The sequence below is a fragment of the Pieris rapae genome, chromosome 6 (assembly GCF_905147795.1).
Source record: "Pieris rapae chromosome 6, ilPieRapa1.1, whole genome shotgun sequence".
In the NCBI taxonomy this organism is placed as follows: Eukaryota; Metazoa; Arthropoda; class Insecta; order Lepidoptera; family Pieridae; genus Pieris; species Pieris rapae.
In genome coordinates, this window is record NC_059514.1 from 2398752 (window position 1) to 2413058 (window position 14307).

General features: G+C 33.0%; 1 protein-coding gene across 1 annotated transcript in view; it reads right to left on the reverse strand.

Annotated features, from left to right (window-relative positions):
• Positions 1 to 14307, reverse strand: part of LOC110994329 (transcription factor Sox-5) — a 102723-nt gene that overhangs the window by 60701 nt on the left and 27715 nt on the right. Inside the window, exon 2 of the mRNA XM_022260903.2 lies at positions 7797 to 8333. Coding sequence (XP_022116595.1) covers positions 7797 to 8329 — 533 coding nt within the window. The 5' untranslated portion in view covers positions 8330 to 8333. The remainder of the gene's footprint in view (positions 1 to 7796; positions 8334 to 14307) is intronic.

Genomic DNA, 14307 nt, shown 5'->3' on the forward strand with positions numbered 1-14307 from the left:
TTTTCAAAATAACGAAATTACACTACCAATCTACTTGTAAAAGCAAAACAACTGTAGCATTGTGATCGACATTCGAAGTTTGAAAAGACACGACCGAGTTTCGAAATTTGAAAAGACACGATCGAAATTCGAAATTTGAAAAGCTGGGTGATGTACGTGGATATTTGCCCTCAGTACATCATAAAGAATGTAAAGGCAGCCACCAACACAATTTGTATGCAACAATAAAAAATCCCTTAACGCGAGACAACGCGAGTCGTTGGGGTTATTCGTCTTGTTCACCCCTCTTGACAGGTTTGTTGGAATTATGTGGATATGACCGTTTATTAAGAACTAAATCATTGGTAGGTGGTATATTCATTTCTGATTTATTTTATATTTATTTATTAATACTTCGTTGCAGTAACAAAACTACTCTACAATTAAATAAAAAGGGGGGCATGTAGCTTTATCGCTTCTAGGAATATCTTCCAGGCAACCACTGTTTTGTGAAACGATTCCAAATTAGTCAAACTAAAATCTAATATAAACTAAATAAGTCTTCACTTCAAAATTACTCTTTCATCTCTTTCAGTTAAGTTATGTTTACACTTTGATAAAGTGAGACACATAACTCTTAATATGAAAAGGCCCTGGACATTATGCAACACTCACATGTCACACACATATGACTTTTAATTGCGTTATTTGATAAAAATTACAAATAGGGTTATATTATAATCTAAATTTAAATCTGCTTATCATAATATGAAACAAATTATGAATAAATTTCTAAAGCCTTATCCACACAAACCCAACGGTAACAATACACATTATTATTTTAAAGAGCTTTGCCGTCGTCCGTCATGGTCTTGCGTTTTATTGAACTGCCGAGCTCCTTAGCATTTTAAATAAGGTTAAGGTCATATTAACCGCAGGATAATGGACATTAAACATTTGCTAATGTTATTGGAATTTTCTAAGAATAAAATTTGTATTGTCATTTCTATAGTATAGCATCTGTATTTCGTTTAAACGTGAGTTTTGACTTATATCTCCCGGTCTGCATTACCAAGCCATAAATGATGATCATCACATTTGTACTACGGAAGTAGACTCTTGACTAGTGGACACTCTTAATTGGGTGGACTGCGATCACTGCGATGACGTCATCCCAACGGTGAAACGCACGAACGAAGTTACTTCGAATACAACTTCTCGCTCTTAACCACTGGGGCCTTTAGGCCAGGATGGAAGGCCATGGTTAGGGGAACAGTATCTACACCATCCTTCTACCACAAACCGTAATAATACTCCTTGTATATCAAAAATAATATATATCTTATTCTGGTGGATTAACGTATATATCCTTCGATGTATAAATCGATTTATTACGTAATATTCGCTGCCCCATTTACATCAATTTTAATGTAACTTTCGGACATCTAATAAAAGACGTTTTAGTATAATCGCCCCATAAATGTTAGCAATAAACAAAATGGACCGGACTCAATTTCTTCAAATACGCTATGAATTCTTCATTTGAAATTGTGGCCATGTTGGCATTATCATTTTTAGTGCTAGCCACACTGGTATATTCAGATGGAATTTTTGATGCACTGGCAACACAGCGGCGTTGCGATTGGCTCCCCTGAATATTGTATGAGCCAATCACGGGTTGCGTTGGTTGCATTCCAATTTCAAATGATGAAGCAAAAGCGACAAACGCTTTGCAATGTAATAACGCTGTAATGCGCTGTACCGTACGAATTGTGGTCCGAAACTCGATTATGTCCGGAAATTAACTAATTGCTCACGTAGTGGAAGCCTTTCCATTCCATTAAGGTTTACCAATAGACAATACTCATAGTAAACCTGTACGAAAATAGTTTCGACTCCATTTTGTTTTTGCATGAAAATATACAACATGCTAAAGTAAAAAAATAACCATTGATTTATTTTTATATTTTTTTCGCGTCCCATAATGCGTATTATTTTTTGATTGATATTAGATTTATAATATAATAATTTTAGTAAACAAATATTCGTTCAAAACAATATATATTCAATAACCATAAACACGCGAATGGTCATTTGTTTACAGTAGCTATTGTCGTGCGCCTGCGCAAATACATTGTAATAGATAATAAAGGGTTATTGTGCATAGAATACTGTTTGGGGCCTTGTCATTTGATGGTTTCTAAGTACAGTGTCAACTCCTTGAAAGCCATTATGTATACGGAAATGTAAGATGAAAAAGATTTTATTTATGTAAAATTCCGTTGATACAATAATTTATTTTAAAATAATACATGAAAACAACTCGTTTCCATATATAAAATTGAGGACGTACCTAATCATAAATATAATTGTAATCCAATGCCTTTAGCATAACCCGAAAAACAAATCAGTCTATGAAATGTGACGAATAAATTGTGACATTTTTCAGGTGATGGCCTCAGATTTCTGAATCTGTTTCATGATTATTTGTTATAGGTAGGTGATCAGTCTCCTGTAACTGACACACGCCATCGAATTTTTGGGTCTATGGCAAGCCGGTTTCCTCACGAGGTTTTCTTTCCCCGTTTGAGCGAATGTCAAATGTGCTCAAAGAAGGTACATTGGTGCACAGCCGGGGATCGAACCGACGACCTCATTGATGATAGTAGCATACTAAAGCCGCTAGGGCAACACTGCTCTTGTGTGATGAATGGCCGAATTAAAATATTATATATTATATGCATCTTAATTTCAGAAAATAAATAAAGTTCAAACACTTGGTTACTTTAAAAATATAAAAAAACCGAGAGTTTTTTATATAGACTTTAATAAAAATGTAAAATCTTAGGTTCTTATTAAGTATTTTAAAAAAAATGTGTGTTGTAATCCTGTACAATATTGGTTCTGCCTATCTGGGAAATACTTGGTCATACGAAGAACATAATTATTTGAAGAACAGGTGGCAAAGAATCAAAGGGTCACTGAAGCAAAGGGTGACCGTCTGATGTTATACAAGGGTCGTAACTGGCCGGCCTTTTTTGCTCATACATACAAACATATATTAAGATATAACGGGACCTAACACCGTTGTTTTAGTCCTATAGGAATATGGGAAAGTAAGGAGTCCTACTACGTGACCATAGCCAAACGACCAAAGAGTACAGAAGAGCAGATCGGTGATACTTGCTTTAATCTTCGGACATTGAGGCAGTCAGATACGGAATCCCAATCGTATCACCTCAACGTCCGTCATTTCACAACTGAGTCTTTTTAAAGCAGTGTATGCCCACTGATATTTCCGAACCGAATAGACTTAGAGTCCTCCAAAAAACAAGCGTATCAATTTTTAAAAGGCCGGCAACGCACGCTGGCATTGTATATGGGCGACGGTAAAACTTAGCATCAGGTTTTCCGCCCGTTTGCTATTGTATAAAAAATGTTTATTGCGCACGCCATTTAAATTTCGAACACTTTGATTTTGAATCTGGAATCCGGTCATTTTAAACAAATTTAGCAGTGATGTCAGATTTAGTACGATTTTGACTGACAGAGAGTAGCAGAAAGCAATAATTCATAATAAAAATAAGACGCGTCGGCACTCGGCAGCGATTTATAAAGGCATTGTGCTTACGAAATATATCACTGTATAAATTATGTGCTATCCATTGTCTCGCCTTGCTCTGATGTTTGGTACAAGTTAAATGCGCTAATTTTATTTCGGATTTTGTCGAACTGCGTAAAACAAGAGGAATTATTTGTATTTTTTTTGTAAGAATTCATATTAAACACATAACGAGTGTTCCTTTGAAATAATAATACGTATATTCTGTTTTATGTATTAAAAAAATATATGTATTCTGCATTTTTTTATAATTTATATTTCATTGACTGACCACAGTTAGTTCAAATTCCATCCCTCCTAACTAACTAAAATAATCCAAATTATTGTAATTCCTGCGTCCTTTTTCATTGTCGATATGTTTTATAATTGATTTTTATTCCACTCTATATACTTATATAATTGTATGTATGTATATAAATGTAATTTAATGTGTCATATGATGTTGCTTTGCGATTCTTACACTCACTCACATTCTTTATCAAGAGATCGCAAAAGCTCATCTGTTACTTAATTAATTGAAGTATAAATAAAACAATTAAAAAAATATATAAAATACTCTTTAGCTTTTTAGTCGATAAATAAAATACGACAATTTCAATCGCTTATACCTTATGTCATATGCCAAACCGCTTAAAGCTCTAACATAGACGGATTGCTATACATTACGATCTCACATCTTAATTCTCGTGGGGCAATTAACGCCGCGTTTAATTAGCAGTCTCGGGACAATAGCCCAACATTCGTCTTAATATTACGGCCTGTAGTGGACTGTAATAGCGAGAATTTGTAACAGGTTTCATAATTATTGTACTTTCGTTGACTCCTATGAACATTCTAAATAAGAAACCATGTCAAGAAACAAAGGAGATATGGATTAACAGATTTCCATCAAGAAAGAAGAAAGAAGAATCTTTATTATACTTTACACAAAAGATATTTAGTTAAATGATAAAGTGCACCCATAGGATTCCTAGTCCGTTTTAATATTAATGATTTTAGGTACTGGAATTTAATTCTACATAATTATTTAAACACTAATTTATTAGTTTTGAAGTTATACTTCTTTTGACGCGTCAAGGAATGATGCGAGTTACATATATAATTTATAATTAAAATGTTGAGGGTAGGTAATAAAAATGTGTAAATAGTATTCTAGATAGTAGTCGTAGTGATTAGTTGATAAGTCTAGACTAAGCTTATTCTTGCGTAAAATCAAGGTCAACATCTGCAGCTCTTGCAGGTGTGTTAAGTGTTTAAAGGTTTATTTTTACAGCTGTCGTCTTCATTAGATAAACATGTTTTGATTATTCATTTGGAAATGTAATTTTTATCCTGTTGTCTTTACAATATGTTAGTATGTTTAGTATAACTATCATTATTGTTATAGGGCGATGAGTGTGGCAGAATATAGTATTTGATATAGCCCTAGATGAGGCAGAGGCAAACAAATCTTCTCAGTGAGTCTTGAACCTCGTCTTCACCGCGCTCCAAGTTTTTCCTTAGAAGGAAATAGGAAAGTTTTCACTTTCCTATGCTTTCCTTCTCTGCCGGTTCTTTTTTTAGATTATTTAGCTGTCTTAATATACGCTGGGCGATTGAAGAGCGCGTGTGTGTTTACTACGGTTTTAATTTAAGAACGATCAAAAATGTAATATTTAATTTGATTCTTACTAATCTTCATAATTGTACAATACATGAATCCTATATAAAAATACACAAAACAATGTATTCCCTAGTAACAAAACATCCGTCACAATATCAGCTAATTAGTTTTACGATAATTTCAATGTAAATATTGACTTAGAATCACGATTGACACCACCTCAACCTTTTATCATATTATCGCCTCTATTATTATATCTGCATCTTACTTTATTGTACAAACGACAATTGTAACCTGAGCCCTGACAGTGTTATTTTCCCTCCTGATTTACGATTAATAGATGGTTATACAAGATAGCTAGGGGTCATCTTAAATCGGTGGTGCTAAGTGTAGTTTCTCTATTATAATAAACAAAGATTAGAAACGCGCTTGCAAATTCTTTAGCGTTTTTGCCATTTGAAAGTTGAAAAGAATATGTTATAAATTATCACTTTTGCCTATTAATTAAATTAGATAAATAACTATCATTACCGGACATAAAGATTTGGTCATGAAAAGATTACTCAATGCGTTTCACGTTTTCTGTTACGTAAAACGATATGTTTTAATTCGTGTTAAACATTTATAAGACTGATATGTTTATGAATGCCTTAAGGGCGTGAAAATATTAGCAAGGGTGTATGATGGACCCACTTAGAGTCTTTCTTATTCCGACCAGAATAAAGAAGTTTTAATACAACAATAAGACATTTCAAATAACATTAAAACTAAACTGTTGGCCTAGTGGCTTCAACGACCCACGTCCCTATAGTCGAAGGTTCGATCCCCGGCTGTGCGCCAATGAACTTTGATTACCGACATACAGACACAGAAAGTTGACACATGAGTTGTTGCATGTGTCACGCACAAAAGGCTACCTTCCTATATTAAATAAGATGATCACGGAGGAGATACAGAAATCTGCCCTTTTTTTGAGGTGGAACTTATTTAAGCGCATGAGGGTAAAATTTATACAGAACGTCACGAAGATGTGCAGCGTTTTTGTCGATGAAAATAGAGAGTGCGATTGAGACCGATTAAGAGAGAGAGGGAGAAAGGGAGTTCGAGAAAAAATACACGCTTGATTCCTTTACCTAGTAGTTACATAGTTACTTTCGATGGTAATTTTGTCGCATAGACGTTATTACGCACATTTTTTTTATTTATTTATATTATCATTAGTACGTGTACAGTGTATAAACAGTGTGAATAAAGGGGCCACCTTACTAATAATTAATTTACAAAGTTTCAATTCTGACATGTGTACTCTGTACGCACGCACTTTTTTTGTATTGGCGGTATCCACTCTAGTGTAAATTGCACACATAGAAAAGTAATTGTAGTGCACTTGCACGAATTCAATCCACTCTAAAGTGCTGCTTAACCATAGGACATTTGTAAAACTGCTTTGCAACGGTGGTCCACTCAACATTGTGTTTAATGAGCTATAAGCTAACCAATTAAACAGTACTATGTTTCTTTATTTTAGTGTCAGAAACAGTAAAACAGCAATTAAAACACAAATAAACCAGTTCCCTGAACTGACGACATTTACGTAAATTATGATTTGCTAGATAATGTTTAATTGTTCTTTGTTTGTGTGAACATTAAGAATAAATTTTATTAGTTATCCAAGATTATATAAATTCAGGAATTTTACTTTACCGCTTATAATTTTTGTATATTTTTTTATGTAGAACAAGGGGGCAGGAGGCTCACCTGATGTTAAGTGATTCCGCCGCCCATGGACACTCTCAATGACGTTTTACATAAGTTGACGTTGACGTTGACGTCGTACATAAGTGTACGTTTTGTTTCCTACATGAATAAATGATTTGTTTTAGAGCTCCCGAGTGCGTTGCCGGCCTTTTAAGAATCTGTACGCTCTTTTCTTGATGGACCCTAAGTCGAATTGGTTGGGAAATACTTCAGTGGGTAGTTCATTTCATTCAATAAAGGTTTAAAACTTTAGCATTAAATTTCATTGTCGTGTACTTTTCCTGAAAATTTATAAATTTTTAATCTAACATTAGAGATCATTCAGTGTTATGATATTAAATCCTAAACTTAAAAATATTGTGACCTTTAAATAAAAGGCCGTATAAATTTCGCTAAAACATTAGAAATTAAGATAAGAGAAAACAACATTGATTTATCGTCAATGACATTATAATATTGTAATAATTATTTCCGCGTCGTCTGATTATCATTAACAAAACATTCTTAATGAATATACATCGGAAACTGCCAATAATTATAATCTGTGTGATTTGTTATCTATTTATAGGTATTGTGATGCATCTCAACATTATGAAAGTACGAAAAATTCAATAGGAAAATGTTTTTAGTATATATGCTTTGTGCCTATTGTATAAAAACATTTTTATATATGTAATTTCTATCGTTTGCTTCTAATGTATCTATTATAAAAATAATATACCAACAAATAGTTAATAGAATTACAGAATCTATTTCGTTTATTATTACTTATTAAACAAAATAAATATGTGTGTTTTGTGTTTAAGAAGTTATGAAAAGAAAAAATACACTTACTTGTTCTGTTTAATGGGCGTAGTCGACGGCGTAGGCCTCTTCTCCTCTTTAATCGTGCTGTTATTCATTTTCGACGTTAATCTCTTTAGAACATCATCCATCGACCGCTTATGCGGTGCAGCCAGTGACAACGCACTATTGTGATTCAGCAATGAATTGTTATTATTACATAGACCTATAACTTTCGCCTCCGCGCCGGGGCTACTGCATTCTGAGGAGCCTCGTCTTCTCGCTTGAAGATCGTTGACTTGGTGCAGACTTAAGAATGAAGAAGGGACTAGAAGGTTATTTGTCATGTCGGTTTCGAATCGTTGTTTCTTACTAGGGTTTTCGTCTTCGTAAGTGGCTGTTTCTTCTTCGCTGATTGAAGTGCGCGGTGATGAGCTCGGGGAGAATTTGTAGTACGTTTGGTGTTCGTCGTCCGTGTCTTGGTGATCGGAGAAGTCCAGGTTCGCGGGACCAGGTTCCGGCTTGCTAGCATCAACGGCACCTTCTTGCAATTTCGACGGTGGCGACTTTCGTTTAGATGACATGTTTCTGGAAAGAAATACATTTATTATTAATTTATTACAGTACACTTATATGGTATACCAACCCACCAAAAGGATGGAGAAGATCAGCCAAGGATGGAGAGACGAGGAATCAATTGGGGGAGGCCTGTGGATAGACAACCTGACCAAAGTAGTTGCTAATAAATTTATGATTTTGCTAAGTGAATTAGATTTAAAAATACTACCATTTTATAAGAATAGAATGTAAGTTAAAAAGGTCAGCGAAAGTATATACATAATATATTATATGTGGTATAATGCCTTTCGTACAGAATAATATACCTATCTTTTCGAAATTACATAATTTTTACGGTGAACACAAATTTTTGAACAAACAAATAAATACATAATATAAAAAATACATATTTCAGTTTTCACTAGTAATTTCCTATTTAAAATACTTATTTGCCTAAATATGAAAGTTGCTCTCAGCTCTCTATGAAATTTATATTGATGCATCATCTAAGTTCCCCTAGCTCCTGGAATATCTTATTTTCATCAAAGTTTAAAATGGAGTATATTTGATATCATCTAATAAAATTAATAAAACAAGTACGAAATCAACAGTTACACCGAAAAATCAAAGATCTCAAGACGGATCTAATTCTACCTTTAGTTAAGGCGAGAGTCAATCAGTACAATTAGTCGGGCCCAATTAGTAGCCGGCCGGTTTGACGCGGCCTAAACTAAAACCTGAGATCAGATATTTGTGTTTGACACACTGCCGACCGAGTTAACGATCACTAATTGCTATTCACTTGATAACGCGCAGTGGCTGCTGAATTTTAACTTCCGCTGTTTGTTGACAAGTGCGAGTCGAGCGTTTAGTGTGGTAATGGGTAGCGGTTCGTAGGATTCAGGATTTATTTAAATCTTACAACTATACATACACATATACATAATATATAATGCTAAAACAGATTACATTGTTTAATAAAGTATACAAAACAGAAAACATAAGTCAATTAAGTTCATATATATATATATATATAAAAGTAAAACTGAAATGAAATATTAAACAATTGACGATATAATATTAAAAAAAAAATTAACTACTGCTAATTAAAGTCAAAGTCAAAGAAAGGTGGAAAATGTCTTCTTCATAAATTGTATTGTAATTAGCTAGCATTACCGAATGACGCAGATAATTAGAGTTCGCACGTGGCATATGAAATTGTAAATATCTTGTCGCATACGGGGGAGGGATATTGACAAAAATATCCAAATGCATTTAATTCATATAAAACGTAAGATTCTACTCAATAATAACGATAGACAAACCGGTGCAAATGTAAAAAACATATGAAAAATATACATAAAAAAACACAATCTTGTTTTAACAGGTGGCCCTAAATCGACAATAATGCATTGCCAATGAAAAAAAAATACATTAACAATAAACAAACGTAAGAAATTAATTAGGTAAAAAAATTGACTACTATAGGCACTTACAATGAACTTCATCAGTTCACTCAACGGATAATGAATAAAATATAAAAAATAAAATACGTTTCTTTTGGAACATAAGATCATCATGGTATCACTTATTCCACGTCATTAAATTCGAGCGTGTTGTCATATGTATGTGTATGGCATATGTTCTGAAGCATAGAATAGCTAGTATGCAAAACCAGCAGGTCTAACATTAAATTTCGAAATCCCAAGTAAGCACACAATCTGAAGACGTAACAACAAACTTAATTAACGAAACAGCTCAAACAAAACTTCAAAGCATTCGCTGACAAGGAGACGTATTGACACAAGCAATCGCCAAGTTTGAGACCCCACAGACGACCAATCAAACGATTTCCACGACTCGATATACCTTCCTAATTCACCTAACGTTTTAATTAAATAGAATATGTACGTAAATCTTACTTAAGTACATTTCTTGGTAAATATATAAAAGGGAGACATGCGAATAACTCAACTTACATAGCGTAAGTGGTGTGTTGTAATGTTCAAAGCTCGGAATTAAATTGTTCTTTATTTGCACGTCGCCTAGCCTAATTTTAGGCTTGATTCTCATCACGATAATAATAGTAATAATAATCTTTATACAATAATGTTATGTTGTTATGTGTTATGTTGATGTCATTAATTCTGTTTTAAATTGAGTAAACACTATCATTCAAATTTTTTTTCGACCGAAGATGTACATTTTATTTATTTATAAGATCTTAAACGTGCTTACACAAGAATTTAACGTCATTAATTTTTTCTATGCACATTAACCATACGCTCGAACGGTGAAAAGGATCGTGAGGCTTGCTTTGAACGTTGTTTCACGTGAAACAGATACAGAAATCTGAGTCCTAGCCCTAAAAAGGTTGTAGCAGGATTTATTTTAAACATATGTATATTGTCTTGTTCTTAAATAATGTTTTGGTGTTTTGTGTTTCAGTTTGTGTGTGTGTGTTAAGACAGTAATAAATGTTATGTCTAATAGAACATAATTGTAAAGAATATGAAATACACAGAGGCAAACTTAGACATTAAGAGCGTAATACACAAAGTTGCGGTAAGTAAGAATATATCAATGAACAAGGACAAAAAATTTGTAAACGCTATTGGGAAGAAATTGCATAAACTTCAATAAAATCGATGAAAAATGCAGCCTACTTCAATGCAGACACTAACACAATTTCTCGTGTCACTGTGCTAAAGGGACTTTATTATATTAAGGTCCCGTTATGCCAGCGTAAAAGCCTTTGAATACACGTAAACAACGTATTTTGACTGATAACTTCTATTTATAAGTAAGCTTAAAACTACGCATATCCATATTTTAAAGACAATATACAAAGCCAAATAAATCAGTGACGCTACAACCTCTTTAGGTCTTGGCCTCAGATTTCTGAATCTGTTTCATGAAAATTTTTAAATCTAACGGGCAAGTAGGTGATCAGCCTCCAGTGCCTGACGATGTTTTCCTTCACCGTTCGAGCAAATGTTAAATGCGCATTTATAAAGAAAGTCTTTTGGTGCACAGTCGGGCATCGTATCTACAACCTCAGGCATGAGAGTCGCACGTTGAAGCCACTAGGCCAACACTGCTCCTACAAAGCCAAAACAGATTACAAAACTACATGAATAGATAAACAAAAGAAAACTAAAAGTGAACATTAAAGAAACTTAACATTTTAAACAAAATAAAACACAGTCTTTTTGGTAAGGTTGAAAATTTCAACATCTTCAAACTAGCTTTTAGATCAGTAAATCAATGGTTCCTCAACCCTGGGGTGGGAGTACACACACACTTTTGTGTATTAATTGTGGATATAGATATAGTGTTGCATAGTCGGAATCCTCTGAGTAGAAACTTCTAGGCTACTAATACTGTTGCTTTATAGTACAAATTAAAGTCACAAATTTGATTCCAGATTCCAGATTTAAGAGACATTTGAGAGACCCAAAATTGATTATCCTGGACTGTATGTGACGTAACCGGAAATCATGGGTTCGATTTGAAGAAAGATTATTGGATTGAAATGACTATAATATAATAGACGGTTTGGTACACGAAATTCATAAAGTATGTATGCAATTAATAAAAATATTAGTTATTAATAAAAAATCCGTGAATTTCAATTACCTTAAATGTAACTTAATATTAATCTGCACTTGACAATAATAGTCGCGTCAAAATGGAATTACTTTTACAATTGTGTTTCAACCCTCAGTAGTTCTCTTAAACACCAGCTAACAACCAATTTATTATGAGCCATGTAAATGTTATTGTTGGTTAGAAATGGTATGCCAAGATATATTTGTCAGTTGTAACTATTAATTTCCTTTCTATTACACACAATAACACGGAGGAACAATGTGCTTTTAGGCGGGAAATTGTGTCTATGGAAATTATTCGATTGTTTTTTTTATTTTGAAATAAGTGTCATAAAGTGTCAGATGCATTTTGAAAATAGAACTATCACATGTCAGTTCCAAATTTGAATTTATTGAACAAAAAGACAAGGATATCATTGAAATATTTAGGATACGAATTGAATTTTTATTTGCAAAGACATAAATACTTCATATTGGCCAGTTAAACCGTAAAACCTAATTAATTTTAGTATATTTGTTCAACTTGTCGCTCATGGGTCATACGCTGATATAAGATAAAAAATAAAATGGTGACAGCTGACAAAAAGGGAGACGTAAAAAACAATCGATTTGAAATTACTTCTTGAGTGTCTAAAGTAAAACGAAAATATGTCGCATTTAGTTTGAAATATATATATATATAAATAATAGAGCATTCATCAAGCTGGCAACCCAGTTTTCACATCAGTGTCCTGCAGTCTAAACTGAAATTTAGATTAAATATTCCCATAAAATTTCTCTCTTGACCTAATAAATGAATCTTAACCAACCAATCAACCTGTTAATAATTTATATGATACAAACATCCGTTCGCAAACTGCACTGGACTTTCAATAAATCTATTAGTTGAAGGAAATTGCCAACGCCTCGTCTTAAATGGACAACTTGTAAGGAAGCAGTCAAATGCAACGAATCAGAACATATTCATAGCTTAGATCCTAAAGGAAATTAAACGATTCCATTACTATGACTTCAAGAATGGAGCGTACCATCTCAAAACTCGACAATACATCTGCAACCGCTGCATCCAGCACTGTATTCAAAGTGATATGAACTCAACTATAAAACGTTTTAATTAGCGTTTTCTTAGTAAAAAAAACTAAGCACGTCTATTATGGTACACGCCCCGAGAGTATAGCAAGCAAGGCACTCTCTTAAGCGATTTAAGACGCATTACAAAGCATTCATTAAGAATAAAATATTTTGGTATATGAGTGGTAATTTATTATTTAGAGCACCCTAACCAGATGGTAAAAATTACGTTAAAACTGTCAGTACTCAGGATTATAATTCCTGTGGAATGTTATAACTGTGTTACTTCCAATTGAGCATTCTATTTTCAAATAATATCTTATATCTTTAAACGTGCAAATCTCGTATATATATATATATATATATATATATAATTGGAATCTCGGAATCGGCTCCAACGATTTTCATGAAATTTAGTTTCAGGTTTCGGGTCGATAAATCGATCCAGCTAGGAATCATTTCTAGAAAATGTCATTTTATTCGTGTCTTATTTTTTATTATTCTGTCGGTAAGATCGAAAAATATTATTCATATTCATCATTTTATTAGTATGTAATTCGTACTTAAATATAATTTCAAAAAATCACAATATATAAGAAAAATACCGAGCATAGTTCGGTCATCCAGGTATTTTATAATTAAATAATAATTGTTTTTAACAAATATTATTCTGTACTGAAGCAACAATACTAATGAATGACTTATATAGATTTATTATAATTTAAAACCCCATTAACGTAAATAAAATCTGAAGATTTCAATTCATGAAATATAAAGAATACAGTTAAATTAAATAAGCAAATAAGGCGCCGTCTGCACAATGAAAAATAATATTATAGAAACTCAAGCCGTGGTAATTCAATGAGAAATGCGAAAACATTTCTTTCCCTTAGAAAAAAACGGGAAGGAAATTTCTCTTGGACCAGTAACTGAATTATTCTATTCTATAATAAGTTTATTTACAATACGAATATTTCAAATGAACTTTAATGTTTTTTATGGACGATTTAAACGGTGATGCTTTAGCAATTTTAATTATAATTAAAATTACATGGAACATTCTAGAATGTTAATTTAACCTAAGCATACCGAAACTTTAATTAGTTCTGCATTCTGGTGGTTTTTTAAGCCTTTGTGTCTGGTTTCTGGAACTAGGTTTTTAATGTTTTACTTTAGTGTTGTGTTGGAGTGTAAAATTACGGTTTTTTTGGCATAATGTTTATTAGATACCAACATAGTCTGTGAAGGGAACCGGCGTAGAAGTTATTTTAATATAATTCATATCAACTTTATTCATAGACGTGCATAAAAGACGAATCTTT